The sequence below is a fragment of the Micrasema longulum genome, unplaced genomic scaffold, assembly GCF_059751315.1.
Source record: "Micrasema longulum isolate JH-2025_06_02 unplaced genomic scaffold, ASM5975131v1 h1tg000389l, whole genome shotgun sequence".
In the NCBI taxonomy this organism is placed as follows: domain Eukaryota; kingdom Metazoa; phylum Arthropoda; class Insecta; order Trichoptera; family Brachycentridae; genus Micrasema; species Micrasema longulum.
The window spans coordinates 469,580-490,960 of NW_028277590.1; the positions used below are offsets into that span (position 1 = coordinate 469,580).

At 32.2% G+C, this 21,381-nt stretch overlaps 1 protein-coding gene across 2 annotated transcripts; it reads left to right on the top strand.

Annotated features, from left to right (window-relative positions):
* Positions 1–802: 802 nt before the first annotated feature.
* On the top strand, positions 803–21,193 carry Haspin (haspin). 2 transcript variants are annotated; one of them, XM_088225822.1, is made up of 11 exons: positions 803–1,262; positions 1,360–1,508; positions 2,957–5,458; positions 5,542–5,627; positions 5,795–5,861; positions 10,228–10,423; positions 14,180–14,362; positions 15,231–15,498; positions 18,667–18,762; positions 19,711–19,916; positions 20,648–21,193. In XM_088225822.1, the coding sequence occupies exons 1-11, from the start codon at positions 931–933 to the stop codon at positions 20,862–20,864; spliced, it is 4,302 nt and encodes a 1,433-aa protein (XP_088081948.1). In that variant the 5' UTR covers positions 803–930; the 3' UTR covers positions 20,865–21,193. The 2 variants fall into 2 exon arrangements, with proteins under 2 accessions (XP_088081948.1, XP_088081949.1); XM_088225823.1 differs by lacking the exons at positions 803–1,262; positions 1,360–1,508; positions 2,957–5,458; positions 5,542–5,627; positions 5,795–5,861 and adding an exon at positions 9,578–9,895.
* The last annotated feature ends 188 nt before the right edge of the window (positions 21,194–21,381 follow it).

A 21,381-nucleotide genomic window follows, 5' to 3' on the forward strand; every position in this document is an offset into this window, starting at 1 on the left:
ATTTTACTGTATTAACATCGATTAAAATAAAAGATGACAGATACCAATAATTACGTATTTAAGAATTAGTTATAATCACGTTTGATTATTTACCGACCAATACACTACATAACCAATAGTAATTACTTAAATACCAAATCATAAGCATTTTCGCAAATAATAAAAAAAAGAAATTAAATCTTTTCAACCAAACAGTGTATAAAAATATCAAAAGCGGAAAAAAAACATCAGGGGATATTTTCAATGACACATAAAAAAAATCACAGGGAGATATTTGCTATCAACAAACTTATGTTGACATAATGAACGGCAAAAATATTCTGAATAAAAGCGAAATGATTAAAAAAATTACTATTGTACTCACAAAATTAATCAATAACTTGAATTTTGAATTGAAAGTAAAAACTATGCAAATCGTGATACTGTCATGATTACTTTCTAACAACAAGTATTCATCGGAATCACTGTAACGTTAAACAATTAGATATTATTTTTTAGTTATTAACGATAAAACAGCTTAATATGAGAATATCAATGGTGTTTTATTAAAAATATTTAAATGTTCACGTTATGGCGGCCTATGTTTTATTTATTTCTTGGGGTAAATCTTTACTTATCGTACCTTTATAAAGTGAGTTTTGAGAATTTACTTGTCTCCTCATTGGTATTTTTTTTTTAATAATATGTTTTTTTTATCATCGTTTGGTAAAAGAATACCAGACTAATCCAAAGTAGGTACATAGTACTTACCTACAATCAAATAAAATTATTGTTTATGGTAAATATGAAATATATTTTTCATAATCTGTGGCTGTACTGACAGCTCGGAATTTGTAACGTAAAATTGTTTTTGAAACTCGAATACAATCAATAACTGTAAATGGACTTTAATAGTTTGTAATTGAGTTTTTTTTTTGTATTTCATGCAATATGTTTGGGACTAAAAAGCGCACGTATGGATCTAAGCGAAATGAGAGTGGAGCAATTAATCATAAAGATATCTTTCGTAACGCTCCAGAGACTAGTACATTATTTCAAGCGCTATCTGCGAACAATATTAAAAAATATCGCAAAGATAATTCGTACTTGTTAATATCTGCTAGGAACAGCCTTGTCCCCAGTCGTAAACGTACAAACCTAAAAAAAACATTTGAAGTTGAAAAGCCAGTTGTAGAGTCAACATCTACCGATACCAGCTCTGATTTATCCCTCCACGTTAAACATAACTCTATAGATCTTTTTGATCAATTAAAATCGAGTATGTGAGTAGTTAAATTATATTCTCATGTCATTAGTATTTTGGTATTCATATAAAATCGTTTTTGAAGAGGCAAAAAATTATCTTAAATTTTATTTTAGAAAAGAATCTGATGACCCATTCGATAAACTATTCACAGTAGACTCAAGTAGAATTCAACAGATAAATCCTAGGCTAAATATAACTACTGATAGTTCTTCATTATCGTCACCAGAAAAAACCAAGCCCACTCTTCGTACATCTGATGCAGGTTTGTTTAATTATTTATTTTAAGTTTTTTAATGTTTTTATGTGGGATGTGGTATCAATGTGAATTTTATGATAAACTTTTTGCATGAATATTGCTCATGGCACTGTACGTGATATTTAGTTGTAACTCAATTTTTATAACATTAAAATCAATTACTAAAAGTTCTCAGGGGAATATCGTAATTTTAATTTTAAAAAAACACTAAATACAGTCGAACTTGGTTATTACGAGGAATATGGGACTGACAGATTTTGCTCGTTATAAGCATTACTCATTAAACCACAGATTTAAAAAAAAAAATCCAATCATCGTTACATATAAAAAATAAATATATGTATTTATAATTCGTACAGATAATTGAAGACATGAGTGATGAAGGTTTTATGTTGCAAATTTTCAAAAATGAACTTTTTTTACATAGATGAAGATTTCATGTACAGCCCTCTCACTTAAAACCAACCACGCCATAAAAAATAGCTGAAAACCAATTTTGAGAGCGAATGAAGGTGTTATTATATTATCAATAATTGTACTGGTGTTTAAAAATTTAACCCCAGGTGTCTCTGCTTTTGTTTTTGTCACATTTCACCTTTATGTCTTAAATTTTAAAATAAAATTTGTTAATAAAATCATCGTAAATGCTTACAAACATTCTCCTTTCTAAGTTTCAAATGCAGATAAATAAACATTCTTATTTTTCCACAATGTCGACTCTGTGGAGAAGGATAGAGAAAACTTTTTACATATTTCAACATTTTTCACGCCGCATTCTATTTGTCAAATAATTGCCACTTTTTTACGAATTAGAAGATACTTCATCTTGTTACTGGACATGCTTAAAGCTCAAGGGTTAATTTTAACCTATCTGACATCACCCACTCGTAATGTTTATTATGCATTGACCATTTTTACCCGCAATTTCAACCATATGTGTGATATTTTTCCAATGTTGTTGGTGAAAACACCAATTAGGAACTTTTACATAGTGCCATAAACTTAATCAATCCCGATTTTAAAAATTTAAAATTCACACATAAACCATCCCAGAAAATTCATACAGCAAAACAAATAAGGTTTATATATAAGAGAGAAGTAAAAAATTACATCTATAATTCTTCTTTATGTAACACTGATTGAAAACATTGTTTATATCTTTTTTGTAATTTATTTATGTTGTTCTAAAAATATTATTGATTAAAATAAAATAATCTATTGTAAGATGTCACTCCCCATTATGTACACAAGAATTATTTATTTCTTTTACGTAATGGGAAACGTTAATGTAAATATATGTATTTGATTAATGTAAAATTGTATTTAGTTGTAATATTGTATTTTTATTTGTTATTAATAAAAAACATAATTAAAAAATATATATATATATTATACTGTTTCTCCTAACATTATCTTTTTCCTTATAATTATTATTGTTTTTTTTTATTTTTCAGATTTTTCAGATATAAAATACAATATGCCAGTAAAAAAGAAAACTAAAACCAGGAAAAAAAGTAAAGGCTTACCACTGAAAGCTACAGAAAATACTTCTCACAGTATAATTAATCACAAATTCGTCATTGAACCAAATGAACAAAATAAATCAAATTTATTCGATAAATTTCATATAATTGATAATATTCCTCTAACGTGTGATTCCAGTTTGAAGGAAAATATTAATACTCATGCAGACTTATCACCGGAATGCGTACAGCAGTATAAACATGACAAACTATGTGAAGATACGCAAGATAGATTGATTAGGGATGTGCAATTGTATTCTCCCATCATAAATAAAAAAAATTATAAAAACTGTGATATATTGAAAACTCCGCCGACTATGTCCGCCCCCCTTTCAAGTACTCCATATAGAAAAACTACTCTATTATTTGATGTCCGAGAAAATGACGTATCTGCTATTTCAACACCTGAAAATTTACTTCAAGAAAATAATAAAATAGTTTCAACGCAAGATATATCTGAACAAAATATTTTATCACAATCGGTTCCCAAAATTTCTTCTAGTGCAAATATAGAAAATACTTCTGATTCAAAGTATTGCGAAAATAATTTATTAATAAAATCGGCTAGTTTAATTGAATTGATGAAATCAAACAATGATGATGAATTAAAGACTGATTTAATTTCGAGTGAATGCAAGTCTACTGTTGGACATAAAAGTACTATACTTTTGCAAAATTACAAAGAACCTTTTTTCCTTGGCTTTTCCCCCAAAAGCGATGTAAATGACTCTGAATCGCCGTTTCTAGGCTTTTCCCCCAAAAGTGATGTAAATGACTCTGAATTGCCATTTTCTGGCTTTCCTTCACCAAAAAGCTCGAGAAAATCTAGTCCTTGTTTGTTTGATTCCTCTGTATTTTCTAACATAAATTATAGTAACAACTCTCACCAGTTTTCTAATAAGACTGTATCAAACAAATCAAATAATAATGCATCAAGTGATGACGAATTAGACAATGTTTCAAATAAAAGTATTGTAAGTGATTATAATTTAACTAAATCTTCCTCGAACGATCATAGTTCATTATTTGATGTTTCTAAACCCAATCAATCGACTGACTCTATGGAATATAATCTGTTGAATGATTCTAAACTTATGAAGGTTCCTATAGTTATCTTGAATAAAATGAATCCAGTTAATTATAAAAAGTTTTCTGCAAATTATTTAGAAAGTGATCTGCCTAGCTATGATTCGTGCAATAGTTTCAATGAAAATAATTCTGACGGTAAGGAAAAATTCAGGGAAAAATTAAATAAACATTCGCCAATCAAAGGTAATGAAGATTACTCACAAGTTGGAATGAGTAATAATTCAAATGAATGTCTTAGCACCCTAAAAAATGATTTTAAATCAAAAAGTAGAGAGAACTTGCAAAATATGGATGAAGAATCTCTTACGTTTGATATAAATCAAAGTTCAGGAGAAAAAGTTAATACGCCAGAATGTGACAGTGGGGAAAAATTTAATGAAGATTCCCTATCTTTAAATTCTAATCAAAATAGTATATTGACAGAAAATAATATAAATCAAAATCCATGTCAAAGTTCACCGGAAATAATGTACAGAAAAGATTCTCCAATTGTTTTACGCAATAAGAAAACTATTTATAGAGTATTTTCAACTAGACAGAGGAAACCAAAATGCAAAACCAAAAAAAGTACTTCATATAATGTTATATCGCAGAATGAAAGCGTAAAAAGTCAACTAAAGGAAAAAATAATTCCTACATCAGACACAATCACACACAAGAAGTCTGAGATAATAAATACTGTTGCAAATGTTTCTGCGAATGGAAAGATTCTAAATGAATTGACTGAAAATAAAACTGTTTATGTTACTAAACGATCTACAACTTCATGCAAAAATGATAAATCTAATATCTCAGATGAAGTCACTATTATACACAATCAACTTGATTCAAGAAATTTTGATGTTTCTATTACAAAAGAAATATCCGATTTACCCGATCCTATTGAAAATATTTCACAGGGTAAAAGAAGTCTCAATGCGTCTTTTGTAAACAATACTTCTGGCGCATTTATAACAAAACGTTCAACTGCAGCTTATAAATACGACAAACTTGATGTTTCAACATATTCATATTTAAACACATCATATGACTCATCAAGCAATCCTATTTTGGAGGATTCTTTTAGTGTTTCTACAAATATTAACAATTTGGATGAAGAAAGGAGTGTCAGCAGGGCTGATCCACTCCGTTACACAGAAGAATTCAAATCTCGACCATCAATAGTACTGGAGCCTGGTAAGCGATGGGAAAGATCCTTACAAATCCTCAAAAACCTGAATAGATCAAATATGACTTTAGATACTTCAGAGGTATCCTGTAATGTAACTATACAACAGAATCACAAAGGAAGGAAATACAGAGAAAGCATCGAACATTTAATAGACCTTCAAAGCAAAGATTATGGTAGGTGACAAAGATTTTTATTATGTTAAAATATTTTTACTGTGTAGAATTTATAATACATTCAAATTGATATTTTATTTCAGGTCGAAGAAATTCATATGTTGACTTTTCAAAAACATTTCAAAGTACATTGTCAGCAACTCGACTCCATTCTGTAACAATAGTTGAAGTAAGTAATAATTAAGTGATTCATAGTATTTATAAATATTTATTTTTAGGGCATTTTCTTTATTGTTTCCCATTACATTATACCTCTATGAATTGAGAAGAATTTCATTCAGTTTTGGGAAAACTAAAGTATTTTTTTATAATGTTTTGATTTTATTTATTTATCAGGAAGATGCACTCCAAAGTGACCAAAGTCTTCTATATAATTCACAAACATCTCCAAATACTTCTGAAGGTAAGGCAATATAAGTTTACTACCACTACTACTACTACCATCGTGCCATTTCTCCGTAGGGGTAGGAAGAGAGGATGGACCGCCACACATGTCTATCCTGGCATACATTCTTAGCTTGTTTCGCATTAATTCATCTTGTCATGCATGCTCTTTGGTTCTGCCTGCTTTTGATATGACCAGACTTAAGATTTTTGTTTATCTGATCATACCATGTCTTTCTTGGTCGTCCTCGTCCCACATTACTGTTAATTTTTTCCATCTATATCTGTTTTACCATTATTTTGTCATCCATTCGTTCTACATGACCAAACTATCTCAGGGACCCTTTCTTAATCTTGTCAATTATACCTGACTCAGATTTACGCCCTCGCCTGATTTCATCATTCGTAACCCTATCATACATTGATTTCCCACACATTCGGTCGAAATTCGATATCATCAAGATATCGAATTTCGACCGCGTTCACTCTGCTTTCATTCTTCCTCTGCCAGTTCCATGTTTCACTTCCATACATAAGTAAAGGGACTAAAACTCCATTTTGCACTGCCAGTTTAGCTTCGATTGACATATTTTTATTAGCTATTACTGCGCTTAGTTCGCTGTTCATTTTGTTGCCTGCATTCACTCTCCTTTCTACTCTTTCATCTCTTGAAAACATGCTTCCCAGGTACAAAAATTTTTCTACTTGTTCAAGACATACATTATTTCATTAATTAATTATGTAATCAGTAACCTCACTTCCTCTTTCAACTTCCATAACATTTAAATTACTTTCGTTCATCACCGATTTTACATTTTTGCCACTTAAATCAGCCAATGACAGGACATAAGCCTTGTAAATGCCTAGACTTCCATATTTCATTCTCATATTTTTTCCCTCTATGTTGCAGAATATTTCAATGTCCTAGTTACTTTCTTTTACTTCTAGTTCATAACATAATCAATTACAAAAAGTAGAGAAGATTCACAATTAGGATTAGGATGCCCTGGATTAGGCATAAGTAACTCAATTATGCACCGGTTCAAATACAGTTTGAACGCTTTGAGCTGTTAAGCTGCAGCTAAAATTTCTAATAGACGGCTCACAACGGTACATTGTGAGTTTCGTTCGAATCCTACGTGTACGCGACACTTTACAGATTGTTAAATATCTGGTCAGCTGACTCAGCGTGTTAGCTGTGATTTAGTGAACCGTACATTTGTCACTGAATTTTGTAAAACGGCTACAAAATGGCTACAATATACACATTTTGAGTTATTTATTTTGGAAAAATGATTCTAGACATATCCTTGATATAGTACGTAACCCCACATAGTGTCTGGCTGCATGGCGAAGATCGACACGTGTAAACTCTAAATCCCTATTCCCCATAAGCCATCAAGGTGCGCGATGAAAATCACCAGTAAATCGGATATTGTTTGGCGCACTGCCATATCCGCTTCGCGCCTGAGCTCCCGGCTCGTGGCAGTCGCGTGAAATAATGTGAGCTGATCTGCGAGCCTGTTCAAAACTCCAGCTCAAGTACTTAAGCTGCGAGCTGACCTACAGCTCAAAAAATTATCTTGAGTTACCCATGCCTACCCTGGATACAAGTTCTATTAAGTAATATTATTTGTCTAATAGTCTAATAGTATAATAGCAGGCTCCGCATTCAACAGTATGAAGGCTATCTGGAGAGTAGTTGTTTGCTCGGTGAAAACCAAACGCCACCTATGTAATGCATGCGTAACACCTATTCTCCTCTATGGATGCAAAATGTGGCACCTCACTAGGGCCCAAATCACCAAAATACTGAGTTTTGAGAATATATGTCTCAGAAAAATATTGGGTGTGCGGTGGTTTGAATTTGTAAGGAATCAGGAAATAAGAGAACGGACGCTGCAAACTCCGGTGAAAACTTACTGTCATCGAGCGGAGGCGATACGGTTGGCCGGGCCATATACTGTGGATGCCTTCTGAGAGCCTTAACCTAGCTTGCCTACTTTACAAGGCATCCGGTTCTTAACGTCCTGGATGTCCGCTGCTAACTGTTCGTCTGCAGTTATGTCAAAACTACAGGATGCGAACCTGACTTGGTAGGATGCGTTAGAGCTGGCAGCGGGCAAAGATGCCTGGAGGCTTTTTGTGGACACCATATGCTTCAACTAGGGAGCGGACATGGAATGATGATGACGATGAGTAGTCTTTAGTCTGTCTCATATGTAGTGTTATTACAGGTCAAAAATCATTTAGTGATGCAACCTTTAGTCTGAAGAATGTAGCTTTATCTAGTTAGACAGTCATGGTTGATATCGGAGAACTAAAGTGACTCATCTCTTCTGGGAAATAGCATAAATGGCATGTTATTTCTTTAGAAATATTGTTTTCCTATTGACGTCACTAAATGCTGCCAGATGTACATGAAAAAACCTCAATTTTTTTAATGCGTATTGATGAATAGGGAAATATCACTTTATAATTTTTTTTTAAATTAATCAAAATCTATGAAATACTGTCCAGTAAAAAAAAAAATTCTTCTAATTGTTAGTAGCTTAAAAAATACTTTTAAATTTGTAGTTTTGAATTCTCGCAAAAACAGTGATTCCATTGGCCACGCCCCTAATACGTCACGATTCGTGTTTATTTGTTCGTGGCCGTTGAAATTTGCGTCGAACGACATTACGAATCTTGACGTCACAACAACCAAGGCCAAACACGTCGCGTTTTTCTAACGTATTTTTTATTGAATTTCTTTTTTACCTTTATGTATGAAAACATTTCTCTACAATATCGTAATATGTGATATTTCCCTATTATTTGCTGTAAAAAATAACTTACTATAAATTTAATAATGTTTTTGAATGATTAAGCTAGTATATTTTCGTTTGAATCGCAGCCGTTTAGAGAATTTGTTTTTTTTCGTCCTTGTTTGCTAATGTTTTTTTTTATCACATTAATGGTTCATATTATTAATTCATATTGATTTAATTTGTAATACTTAATATTATTATGCATTTAAGTGCAATAAAATTGTAAAGTAATTTTGTTTTCACTCGCTTCTGTGATCTATTTGTTTGACAATTATAAATACATATTAGTTTTATTTATTATCTTTGAATAATTGTTGTATGAAGGTGGAAGAAGTTAGGAATATATGTCGAGATTCAAGATAGAAGCAAACGAGGTTCTATCCTCAGAGAGGAGTACTCTTTTTCAATCCTTTCTGGGAAATGGCGTAAAAGTAGTAGGTAGTTAAAAATTGTTTTTTTTTTGTTTGTGTTTTATTTACAGTTAAAAAAATAAAACAATCAAATACATATGAAAAAATGTACGTATTATACCCAAGCGTGGGTGTATAAAAAAGTTTTTGCAATATCGTATTCACCTTTAGTTTTTTTTGTGTCCTATTAAAATACGAGCCTGGCAATCGAGTAATACCAGGAAATGCTTGATTTTCTACTGGAGACCTACTACGTCACTATGAATTTCCGGAAGTCGTTGAATCTTGCGTAGTGTTGCCCTTTGTTATTTTTGTTTGTATGCTTATAAAGCTTAATAATCTTGTTATTCTAGTCGACCCTTTATAGAATACAATTTTTTATTTAAAGACCGTTAATATTAATTTGTTATTTTTTTATTTTATTTGATTATTTTCCCTTATTATTATCTCCTACTCAAATTATTTTCATTTTCACATCAACCGTTAAGTTGACGTCAGTTTTATTTTCTACTGGTAACACCGATTGGCATCGTTACGGACAAAGGAGAGGTGACGCGTTGAATTTTATTCCGAAACGTGTTTGATAAATTCAAGTTGCCTTTTCATTTCTTCAGTGCTTAAAAACTGTATTTGGACTATTTAAGTGATAAATAAATATATCCAGCTTCCGTTTTAAAGGAAATCTTGTGATTTTTTCGATAATTTGTTGTGAAAGTTTCGACGTCGGCCATAGTAAGCGTATCCCTCGTAACGGGATAATTGCTTTATAAACCGTTGTTTTTGTTCACAAGTCAGGAAAACCAAGTGCATGTATCTTCCTTTGTTCTGTGAAGGTAATTACTACACTCCCATATATTTTTATTAATCTTATTTCATGTAAAATTAACAACAATACGCCAACTCAAGGTTAAGTTAAGTTTGCTTTGTTTAAATTGTCCCATTTTTTCGGCCGTGACCGATATTCCTTTTTACCCTTAAGTATTTTCTCGAGTTAACTAGTTTGTTTTTTCTCTAAATTATATTTCAACTCTAAGAGTGCGAAACATTCACTAGATTTTTTATGACCGCTTACGAAATTCGTGTATAAATGCGTCTTACTCAAATGTCTCTGCCGTTGGGAATACACTAGGAATGCAATTTAACAAAGCCATTGATTATTTTGTAGATTTATTATCTGACGCTTGTAATGACACGGCAATCAACCTATCGAGACTTGCAATCTCTAAAGTTGGGCGTAACAGTGCTATACTAGACGAGAAACAATCAGACTCGGGTTGGCCGACCCTCAATGCCAGGGATTTGGTATTGAGACGATGCAACCAGACACATCCACTGCCATTTGATGAATGCTATCCAGACGGGTGAGTTTTGGCTTAAAAACTTATATATTTGTTTTTTTTATTTTGCTATGTAAACTTCATTTTTTCATTTTGCAACCCAACAGGCCTGGAGGCCCAATTACAGTGGTAAATTACATCACAGAACACCCAGGCTTGAGAAAAATCACATTGAATTTTTGTGTTCTCACCGGGAATCGAACCCGGAATCTTCCGTGTGTGAGTCAAGCGTCTTGACCACTACACCACAAACTTACATTATAACTATCCTCGGACGCATTTCTTATCACAAAATTATTTGTAAACAATTATATATATATATATATAAAAAGATGCATATTTGATAAAATAGTCATAACTTAAAATAATTTCTAGGAGAGCTCATAAATTAACATGTTGTCTTAACCCTTTCCTGCCGAAGGTATCACAAAACTTGGTTTTAAATGTTTATTTTCTCATTATTTAGGTTTGGTTAGGAGTTGAATAAGACATAATGTATTTAAAAAAATATTTTTTGTTATTTTACATTCCGGTTTTATAACAATAGAACTTTCGGGTCTCTTCAGGCAGTAATGTAATTATTTAAAAATAAACATTGAGTAATATTATGATAATTATTCATACAATTATTCCTTTCCTTGCAGCATAAATAAATTTTACGGTTTGAGCATGATGAGTAAGTATTCTATTTTCTTCAAAGTGCACGTTTCGCATCAACGTTTTTTCTCCCCGAATACAGGCCAATGTACACCTCCTTTTTCTAGGCAAATATCGTTGGAAACTGACATTATTCATCTTTCTTCTCTTAATAGTATCGCTGTTCAGATCTGATGTCGTGGATAACGACTTGCACTATTGAGCCTGAATTTTATAGGACATCAATTTTTCGGCGATGGCTCGAGGCATCTCCAACACATATAAATATAAAATTTACTAATAAATATTATAGTAAATGCATCATAACACAGTAAACAACAAACAAAAGTAATTTTGAAGCACTCACCCAGTATAAAATCTGCAAAAACATATTATTGTTGAGCCCAAAAACAATAAACATTTCGAAATGTCACCGGTATTGTTGTAAATGCCGCCATTTTGAGAAAATATGATCAATAAACAGTTATTAATTTTGCCGATTGGTGTGTAACTGAACCTAGAAGTTCTTTCAGACAGGAAAAAGTTAAAACTATATTTTCTTCTTATCCTTTAAAGCAATTCTGATGTGTCATAATACATATATATGTGTATATATATATATTTAGATTTGTCTCAATAAATGTTATTACAGTTTTTTTATTTTAAATCTCGATTGTCGTGAAAAAAATACTTCGAGTATGACCTGAGAATGGCTGCATTAAAAACATTGTTAAATATAAGTGTGTCGAAAAGCCATTAAGTGGTTACACCTTAAGCTAGAATTATACTTTTTTTAGCATATATTTTTTTTTTACATATTTATTCTGTATATTTAACACAAAATCCTTTTTTTAGTTGTTATATCTTGTGTTATCGGAGGTGTGATCTATCAAAAAGTTAACATCATGTTGTCACAATTAATTTTATTGTTCTCTACCCGTCAAATATATTATTTATTTAGAAAGCGTTTGCTGGTGCGCTTATATCTCGTGAACTGCTTTTTGTCTGCATTCCTCTTCCTTAAAAAAGGCATCCAAACGTTTTTTAAACTGGTTGACTGAAATGGAATGGACAACTAGGCTTGGCAATTTATTCCAGTCTGAAACCATTCCTGGAAAGGAAGTTTTTCTAGAGATTGAGGTGGAATTAGGGATGATAGAGCTTCCAGTTATTATCATGTAAATTTGTGTTGGGATTTAATGGGGCAGTCATAGTAATCATTGAGTATCTTATAAGTTTCTATTAAGTCCCCTCTCTTCCGTCATTTTTCCGATGATGTAAGCCCTAGTGCTTTTAATTTACCGTAGTGGGGCATCCTTTTGAGTAATTTGGGGATTTTCATAGCGCATCTTTGGACTTTGTCCTGTAGCTCGATGTCTTTAGTAAAATAGGGACTCCGTACTTGATATCCATTCTCCAATATAGGTCTTATATATTTTAAGAAATATCCGGAGTGATATTTTGGAATGCCATTTTAATAAAATAAATTGTCGCTTTTTTGGCGATAGATATGATGTGAGCTTCCCATTTTAAATACATCGATATCATTGTGCCGAGATCTTTTTGATGCTTTACGGCTTTAAGTTAGACACCACCTAAAAGATAAGTATACAAAGGATTGTTTTACCCTATGTGAAGAACGGTACATTTTTCAGCGTTCAGCGAGATTAGTCAGTTCTTAGTCCATTCATTGATGTGTCTCAAATCCTAGAGAAGTTGTCCAAAGTATAGAAGGGGGGAGTTTGGTGTCACCTGCAAAGACACTCTGTTGAGATTTTATGACTGTTTTGAGATCGTTAATGTAAAGGATGAAGAGGATTGGGCCAGGGACTGAACCTTGCGGAACCCCGCCAAGTACGTTATATTTTGTAGATGAGGTGTAGATTCTGTAGATATGATAATCTTTTTATTTGTACAATCAGACGCGTGTATAGATGTCCATTGTTAAATGTTCAGTTGTGACAATAATAACATTGTTTCTTGTTTAAACTATTGTGAATTCAAATGCAAATATTATTTTTACTTTGTAATGTATACAACAAATTCGCCTTGTTAAATTTTTGCAGAAGAATCGGAACAAATATTTATACAAAATTTTTAATATGTTTCCTGCATACATATTGGAAATGATGTTGCTAATATTGTGGCAATTAATCACCATTAAAATTACAACTTTGTAAATTTTAAATTTTCTGCTGGGTACAAGACTATAATTTGTGTTCGTTATTAATTTAAATCACTATATGCTAAATGCCTTAGCAACATCTTATCAATTATGAGGTAACGCTTTTCCGGATCACTTTTTTTAGTATTTTTATTAGTAATAGTATTCTTTGAAAAGTTTGCATATAAATCATCATCTTTCCCTTTCCGCATCAAATAGTGCTACGCGGACTGCATTGGTATACAAACTGCCGTATATATTGATAATTATTGTTATCCAAAGGTTTAATTATGAAATTTTGGTACAAATAAAAAAAGCTTTAATGTCTAATTTGAGATATCAAAGTCTAAAGAATGCTACCAGGGGAGTGGTAGAGCGGTGGAATTACGATCATGATAGTGATAATTTAAGTAGCATTCGCTCAAGGACAGGACAATTGACCTAAACATTGTCATAGAGATGAATGGGCAGGTTGTCTCCGCAAGACGATGGATTATCTCCACCGCCATGTACAGCTGCATTGTACTCATGGCAATGCGCACGGACAAAACAGTAGGACAATAGTCAATTGCTGTCATTCTTGCACATTTTTTCTAAAAAATACCTTTTTATTATTTAGATTGTCCCCCAACAATTCCAATACATCTTGGTATAAAATAAGTCATACTTTTCGCATACTAGCTCGTAACGCGTGTCTTTGTATATTCATTTTCGCAGTGTTCAGCGTGAACTATGGTAGAATTGTTGTATTTTTCTGTCCTGTGCGGTTGAGGCTGTTCATGGAGCTGGGACCGGACAATGTTGTCCTATCTATTGTTTTGTCTTCGTGTGAACCCTGTTTTAACCAGCCAATGGCAGGTTGTAAGCCTTGTAATGCCTTAACTTCCATATTATATTCTCAAAAAAGTTCCCCATCTCTATTGATATGTCACTATATGATTTCTAATACCATTTGTATAAATCTTTTTTCTTTCTTTCAGTAAATTGCAAAAGTGTTGCAAAATTGGCGAAGGAGTATACGGAGAAGTATTTCTGTATAAGAATGAAGATGATCCCACTAATCCGATTGTTATGAAAGTTATACCAATAGAGGGGACAGAGTTAGTTAATGGCGATCGACAGAAGAAATTTGATGAGATCATCTCGGAAGTGGTTATTGCTATGTAAGTTATATAAAATAATATTATACCTAAAGTGTGAGACCGGTCATTTCACCTTCAGCATACTATCTCTCCATGAATGAGCAATTGAAAATCAATCACAAAGAATATTTGTATTGGATTATTAATTCATACAATCGTTTTGAATGTGGCAACTCTTATTCAATTCTTGAGAATAGTTTCCCTTTGGTATTTCTTGTTTATAAGTGTGTGAAATTTAAGGTAGAGTAAAATTTAGTTGAGTCTTTCGTTTGGGTAATTTTTCTGCGCATGTCGATTCGGCTATGTTCAAGATTTTGCCTGATTTAGGACAATGTGTTTAAAATCACTATGGTACCACTTAATGTTTCACAGAATATGTAACGCATGTCATAGTTAAACCAAATTAGACTGGCTGCCAGTGCATCCAAGATCATCGGAAGACTCAACTCAATTTGGCTCTACATACTTATGTTGGTAAACATTCAAATAGGTTTTTGCAAATTTAATGGTAGAAGTAATTGGTTATTTAGCTCATGGACAAAACATCCGACAATCTGAAGGATTAAAAATGTTTTTTTCCTGTGATTTAATTAATTTATGTTACATTGATTTTTCTCTTTTGATTTCTTGAAATATTTAAATAAATAATTCCACTACATTCCTAGATTGATTTATTCACAAAATAATCTTAATAAAATTTATTGAGACACATTTATGGTTTGTAATGGAGTTTTTCTCTTTTTATCTTCTTTTTTAGCACTGTAGTTAATTGGTAATATTATGGGTAAGAGTTTAATTAGTTTTTCAAAATAATAACAGGGGAGAGAGATCACACACAGCTTTTAAATGAAGTATTGTTTTTATTTATTAAATACAATTTCTCTACTAGGGAATTGAGTGACCTACGCAACAACGAAGACAACTATACTGTGGGATTCAACAAAGTGAACTGCGTGCGATGCGTTAAGGGCCGCTATCCTGCGCGCCTTATCGAGCTGTGGGAACTATACGATGAATTAAAAGGTTCTGAAAACGACTGTCCGACACTTTTTGACGCCGGTCAACTCTACATTGTGCTGGAGTTAGCCAACGGAGGTAAAGACCTCGAGGCGTACAAGTTCATTGATGCTGTGCAGTCTTACTATCTCTTCTTCCAGGTAAATTGTTTTCTAACATGGATTTTTTTTCTGCATGATTATATGTATTGTAACAAATATTTTGTTTTGTAGCATTTTTTGCTTTTAACTGTCTCCATTACTTAATTTATTTTCTGACTGGCCCATTTAGACCACTAATTCATGAAATAAAATAATTTAAACTTCAACGCTGAATAATTAAATCATAGGTTGATTTTATATAATTGAAAGACTTTACGTCATTCTGTGGTAATGATTTGGCCTTCTAGTATATTTAATTAATGGTAACTCTAATTTGTAACTAATGATTGTCTGATTACCGTGTTGGAGACGGAAAAAACATGTTTATTTTTTTATTAATTTAGTTGTGTTTTGATTAATATTATTTTGTATTCATTTGCTTGTAGTTATGCAGCCATCACTCGTCTTCATTTAGAATTGTTCCGGTGGGTGGGTGAACATTTAGTGCATGTGTTTTGTATGTCGTGACTAGATTTTCACTCATCCACTGGGAGAATTGACATTCATCCTCCTTTCTCCGTTTTATTTGATTTTTATTTTGTCATCTTTGGTTTTTGTTTTGTTGTTTTTTCCGTGTATTTAGTTAAGTTATTGATGCACATAAAAAAAAACAGAAATTGCTTCTGATAGTAGAATAAAAATGAGGTCATTACATAATTAGAATAAAAATAGTAGAAAAATTATAAATATTATTATTCCTTATCATTGGCATCTTAAAAACTCTGACAAGATTTGAGCGCAGTTGACTATTTTATTTACCCAGCTTTTATCTGAAGATTGTGATCTGGATCTTGAAAACTAATTGTAATGGCCAAATGAGTGATGATCAGTCTGACAAAGAAATGTAAAAACCGGTTCACGTTGATAAAACATATATTTATAAGTATCCTCTAAACTTCGGATCTTGTGAACTGTGGCTCAAACAAAATGTATTCTCCGGGAGTCAAAGTCGTTCAGAGCGGCTGCTGACAAAATAAAATTCGCCATCTCCCACCATAAGAAAAAAGGAGTGTTGTCAGAAACAAGACTGAGAAAACTAGTAACGAGTTGTGTTGAGGAAAGGTAAGCAAGTGGACAGTCTCTTACAAGATGAGTTGACCAGATAAAATTATCTCGAATTGCTTGAATCAATGTGGCAGAAGACTGAAGAATGGAGGCAATGTGTGCACCAAATTCAACTTCTTGCAGTGAGCAAAAATATGAGAAAAAAATAAAAATATTTTCTATCTGTATATTTTTCAAGTTAAACACAGCTGAAAGATTATTAGTACACTATGCAGTAGCGTGCCTAGGGTTTACGAGTAAGGCAAGCCCATATATATATTTTTAATTCACATGTGGCATAATTCCCTGACGGCCTCATAGTATAGTGGTCAGCGCATTTGCCTACCATGCAAAAGGTCTCGGGTTCGATTCCCGACATGGTTGATTTGAAATATTTATTTAAAAAGGTGTTTTTACACTAGAATGTGTCATAGTCCTTGGACTGGTACTTGAAGCATAAGACTGATGACCCTACCTTCATGTAGCAAAAATGATCAAGATACACTGCGATTGCAGTGCTCTATGCACCATTAGGTGCGGAAAAGGAATTATGATAAATTCACTTTTGTGAAAACATGATGTATGCTTTCTTCACTACAGTTGTACAGTCTACAAAGCATCCAAAAGGTATATTATGATGAAAAAAAATATTTTATGAAAATATGCATAGGATAATCTTTCTGAGTTCGTTTAAATATATGAAATAAAGAAAACACAATATTATTTTATATAAAGTAATTCCTCAGATATCAACCATTACCAATAAGTAATATTAATAAAATATAGCATGTGTAGAGTTGAATAATAGTCATCGGAACCCATAGACACATAAATATAATAAAGATAAATTATAATTGATATAGAATATTGGAAAAGGAAAAGGAAAGTAGATAGGCAAATAAAAAAGAAACGTCGGCCATCTCCTAATTCTTTTTATATATGACGTTTGCACAAAATGAAGTAAATTATCATAAATCTTAACCAGTACAGGTCTTTAATCAATTAAGATAAAAATAACCGTTTAAAATTATCAAATTCCGTTAAAAAGAGCATAATAAACAATCGTAAAGTTTGTTCAATACGAAATACAAGAGGCGCTCTCTGCCAACTTTACCTTAAAGAAGCTGGCTTCAGATTCCCATATAAAACTCAACATATACAGACAAACATTTTATGAGTTTACTGTTTGCATCACATGCGAATTGCAACGTGAAATAAGCCCCATAAGAACCCCACGTGCGTGAGCGAGATAAGAAGATATAGTGTCGTTCGCGCGCACGGATTTCATACGGTTCGGATCTCGGGATGCGAACAGTACCAGCGTCGAACAGATCTCTAATTCTCATTTGGTGCGAAATTTAAACAACGAAATGAATTATTTTTAAGCGTTTGGTCCAGATTTGGTAATTTCGAAATAAAATTAATAGGCAAGCCCGGCTTATGGGCTTCTATGGAAATACTGCCACTGACATTATCTAGCAATATTATATAGATGGCTTGTAAATCAACTCTCCTTTTTTGTGACAAAATGGAAGCTCCAATAAGCTATTGAAGGAAAAGTTTTTCTGCAGATGGTTGAAAGTCTAGTCCGTGTGTTTTGAATCATGACTAGATTTTCACTCATCCGCAGCATTATTTGTAACTCATTTTTCACAAATGTAAATAATAGTTTGTCTGCGTTTGCAAACAATTAAAATATTTTATTATTTTATTTGATTTTTACATTTTTTCAAAAATTGTTTTAAACTTCTACTGAGTGTGTCATATAATTTTTAGGTTTAATTTTTGTTTCTAAATCTTGGGTAAAAAGTATTGTATGCGTTTTTTATGAAACGGTGCTTTATGATTTTCTTGTTGTATTAATTCTTTAAAATATTTTACTATCTAATTTGATTTTTACATTTATTTTTTAATTGTTTTAAACTTTTGAATGTGTTTAATTTTAAGGTTGAATATTTGTTTCCGAATCTTGGGTAAAAAGTATTGAATGTGTTGATTAAACCAAATATATTTATATTATAATTTTTGTAAAAGGCATTTTTGCCATATATGTTAATAAAATAAAGTAAATAATAATTATTAATTTCACACTCAGTTTGAATAATAGATATTGAAATTTTTTAGGTGGCTTTTGCTCTTGCTGTAGCTGAAGAAGCTTTTCAGTTTGAGCACCGAGATCTCCACTGGGGTAATGTGCTCGTTTCCAATTCTGATAAAAAGGTAATTACTTAATGTGTTCTGTCCATAATCTCTTCCAAATTAGTCCAAAGTGTAATTAGTCTAATGGCAACATCAATTTTATCTTTTCCACTCGGTGTATGTGGAGAAATAACTTTTTTGTCAAATGAACTTGTTTGTTATTAGAGATAGGACCATTACTGTTTTATTTTTTTTACACATTTTTTTATCTTCCTCCATGAATGCTACAAATAAACAAGTCGTGATTCATTAAGATCATAATATGATGATTTGAATGCATGACTTGTCACTTTGTAGCATTCATGGAGGAGTATAAAAAAATCTGTTTTTAGTAGGTAACTCAAATGATGATTTTGAAGTTACCTAGTTGTAGGAATTACCCCGCAAAATGATACAAAGACATATTATTTGAAATGATATAAAGTTACATACATATATTATATCCAATTGACAAATTATTGTGATGTATGTTCCAGTTTATTAGTCGATAGATCTATTTTCAGCATTGTAATTTTTTTAAGTCTTGCAATTATCTGAGTAGTCGGATACGTAGGAATTTTTATTTAATTTATTTTACTTTTTGTACAATTATATTTGGACATTGGCGGGCTTATTGCCAAATGCTAATTTCTTCTAACCAACCAATACAATAAAATATGTTATTTATTTTATAGTTAAAATGTTTATAGGGAAAAGCGAATTAAAGGAGTGTGTAAGGAAAATATAAGAAATGTTTCTTTAGATGTGTTTAAAAAGGTTTAGTGGATGGGAGATGATTCCACAGTCTAGCATGGACAGTAAATAAATTTGTATAGGAGGAATTATTCATTATCTTGTTAAACGGCATATTTAATCTTGTTTTATCAGATTACCTAATGAACTGGGCAATTGATGAAGGGACTTGACTGTATTCATAGTTATTTTTCAGCACCGTATCTGTCTGTTGATTTATAATTCTCCTTCTTTTAGGCGTTAAATTACAAGCTGCGCGGGGAGTCCTACTCGGTGCCTACTGCGGGCGTGTGCGGGAACATTATAGATTTCACCCTGTCCCGTATCACCCTTCCCTCCGCTGGACAAACTATCTTCAATAATCTGGCCAAGGATCCGGATCTGTTTGTGGCCGAAGGCGACTACCAATTTGATATTTATCGTCTCATGCGACAGAAGAACGGGTAACTTTAATAACCATACAGTGTCACATTTTTGTTCATTGACTTGATTTTATTGTGGTCCACTATTGATAGTCATTTTAGTATAAGTCATTTTAGTGTAGACAAGTATTGGATTTAACCTACTATGATCATTCTTCTTCTCCCTGCCCCCTATCCCGGTTCATCCAGGGTCGGGCCTCTTCTTACGCGAGCGACAGGATCTTCTGTCCTGGGTTGTCATAAAGGAAACATCTTGTTCTGCCAACTCCTCAATATTACACCACCAAGTTGCTGGGGGTCTACCTCTGCCTCTAGGTTCAGTTGGGATGTTGAGTGTTCTTACTAAATAGTCCTCATCTTTACGCAATATGATCATATATGACCCACTATGATCATTCAATAAAGGATTATCTTTTTAAAAGGGGAATATGGAATTATAGACATTTACAGGGCTTATGTTTGTGTACATTCATCATGCCTATGTCTGAACCAACCGGTCCAAGATGAAGTATACAAAAAAAGTATTTTTAGGCATTCCTTAGTAGGTTAAATAATTAGATAGAATCTCACCCACAACAATAAAGGTCGCTTTTTTTGCCATTTTTCATTTATAATTTTTCACTAGTGAAAAATGTGAAATTAAATGTCTGAACTAAAAAATGTATTTTACTCAAATTAAATCCAGTTTCCTGAGAAATATCAGTGGAGAAACTCAGTGTATTAATGTAATATTGGACTAATGTTTGTTTTAGGAATCTATGGCAGCACTTTGAGCCGTACACCAATATCCTGTGGCTACACTATACCCTGGATAAGATGATCACGAGCTTACGCTACGAGAGAACAGACACTTGCGAACACAGCATCTTCAAATCTAAACTAGAAAATCTTCTGGGGAAAATACTCCAATACGACAGTTGTGTCGACTTTGTTACTGCTGAAGAATGTTTTTCTATTTCAGATTTTTAAATCCCCAATATAAATAATAAAAAATATAAAATATATGTAAAAAGTTTAAAAAATATATAAATGTAAAAAAAATTTATGATTCACTTAGAGAATGGATATAAGTCTCCCTTTACATGTTACGCTACATTGTTCCAAATTAGGTGAAACCTATCACAATGGGTTGAACTACCACTCTGTGTATAATTTGAGTTGTTTAGGAAAGAATGACATTTTAGAGAATTGTGTGCTATTGTATTATTATATTTTAAAATCCTGCAAATGTATTAAGTGCCTGCAGAAGTGCCTACAAATAATGAACATGATCAAAATAAAATTATTTTTGGAGACTACAGCTTTGTTTGATTTTCCCTGTCTGAACAACATTGAGCCCCAATGCAATGCTCCGTATTGCTACAGTTTTCGGTCCGAACATGAACAAAGCAAGGATAATTTTGATTTAATTTAATATAATATAAATTTTTAAAATCTAAAAAGTTTATATGATACAAAACAGGATCATCCTGCCTTCATAAAAAAA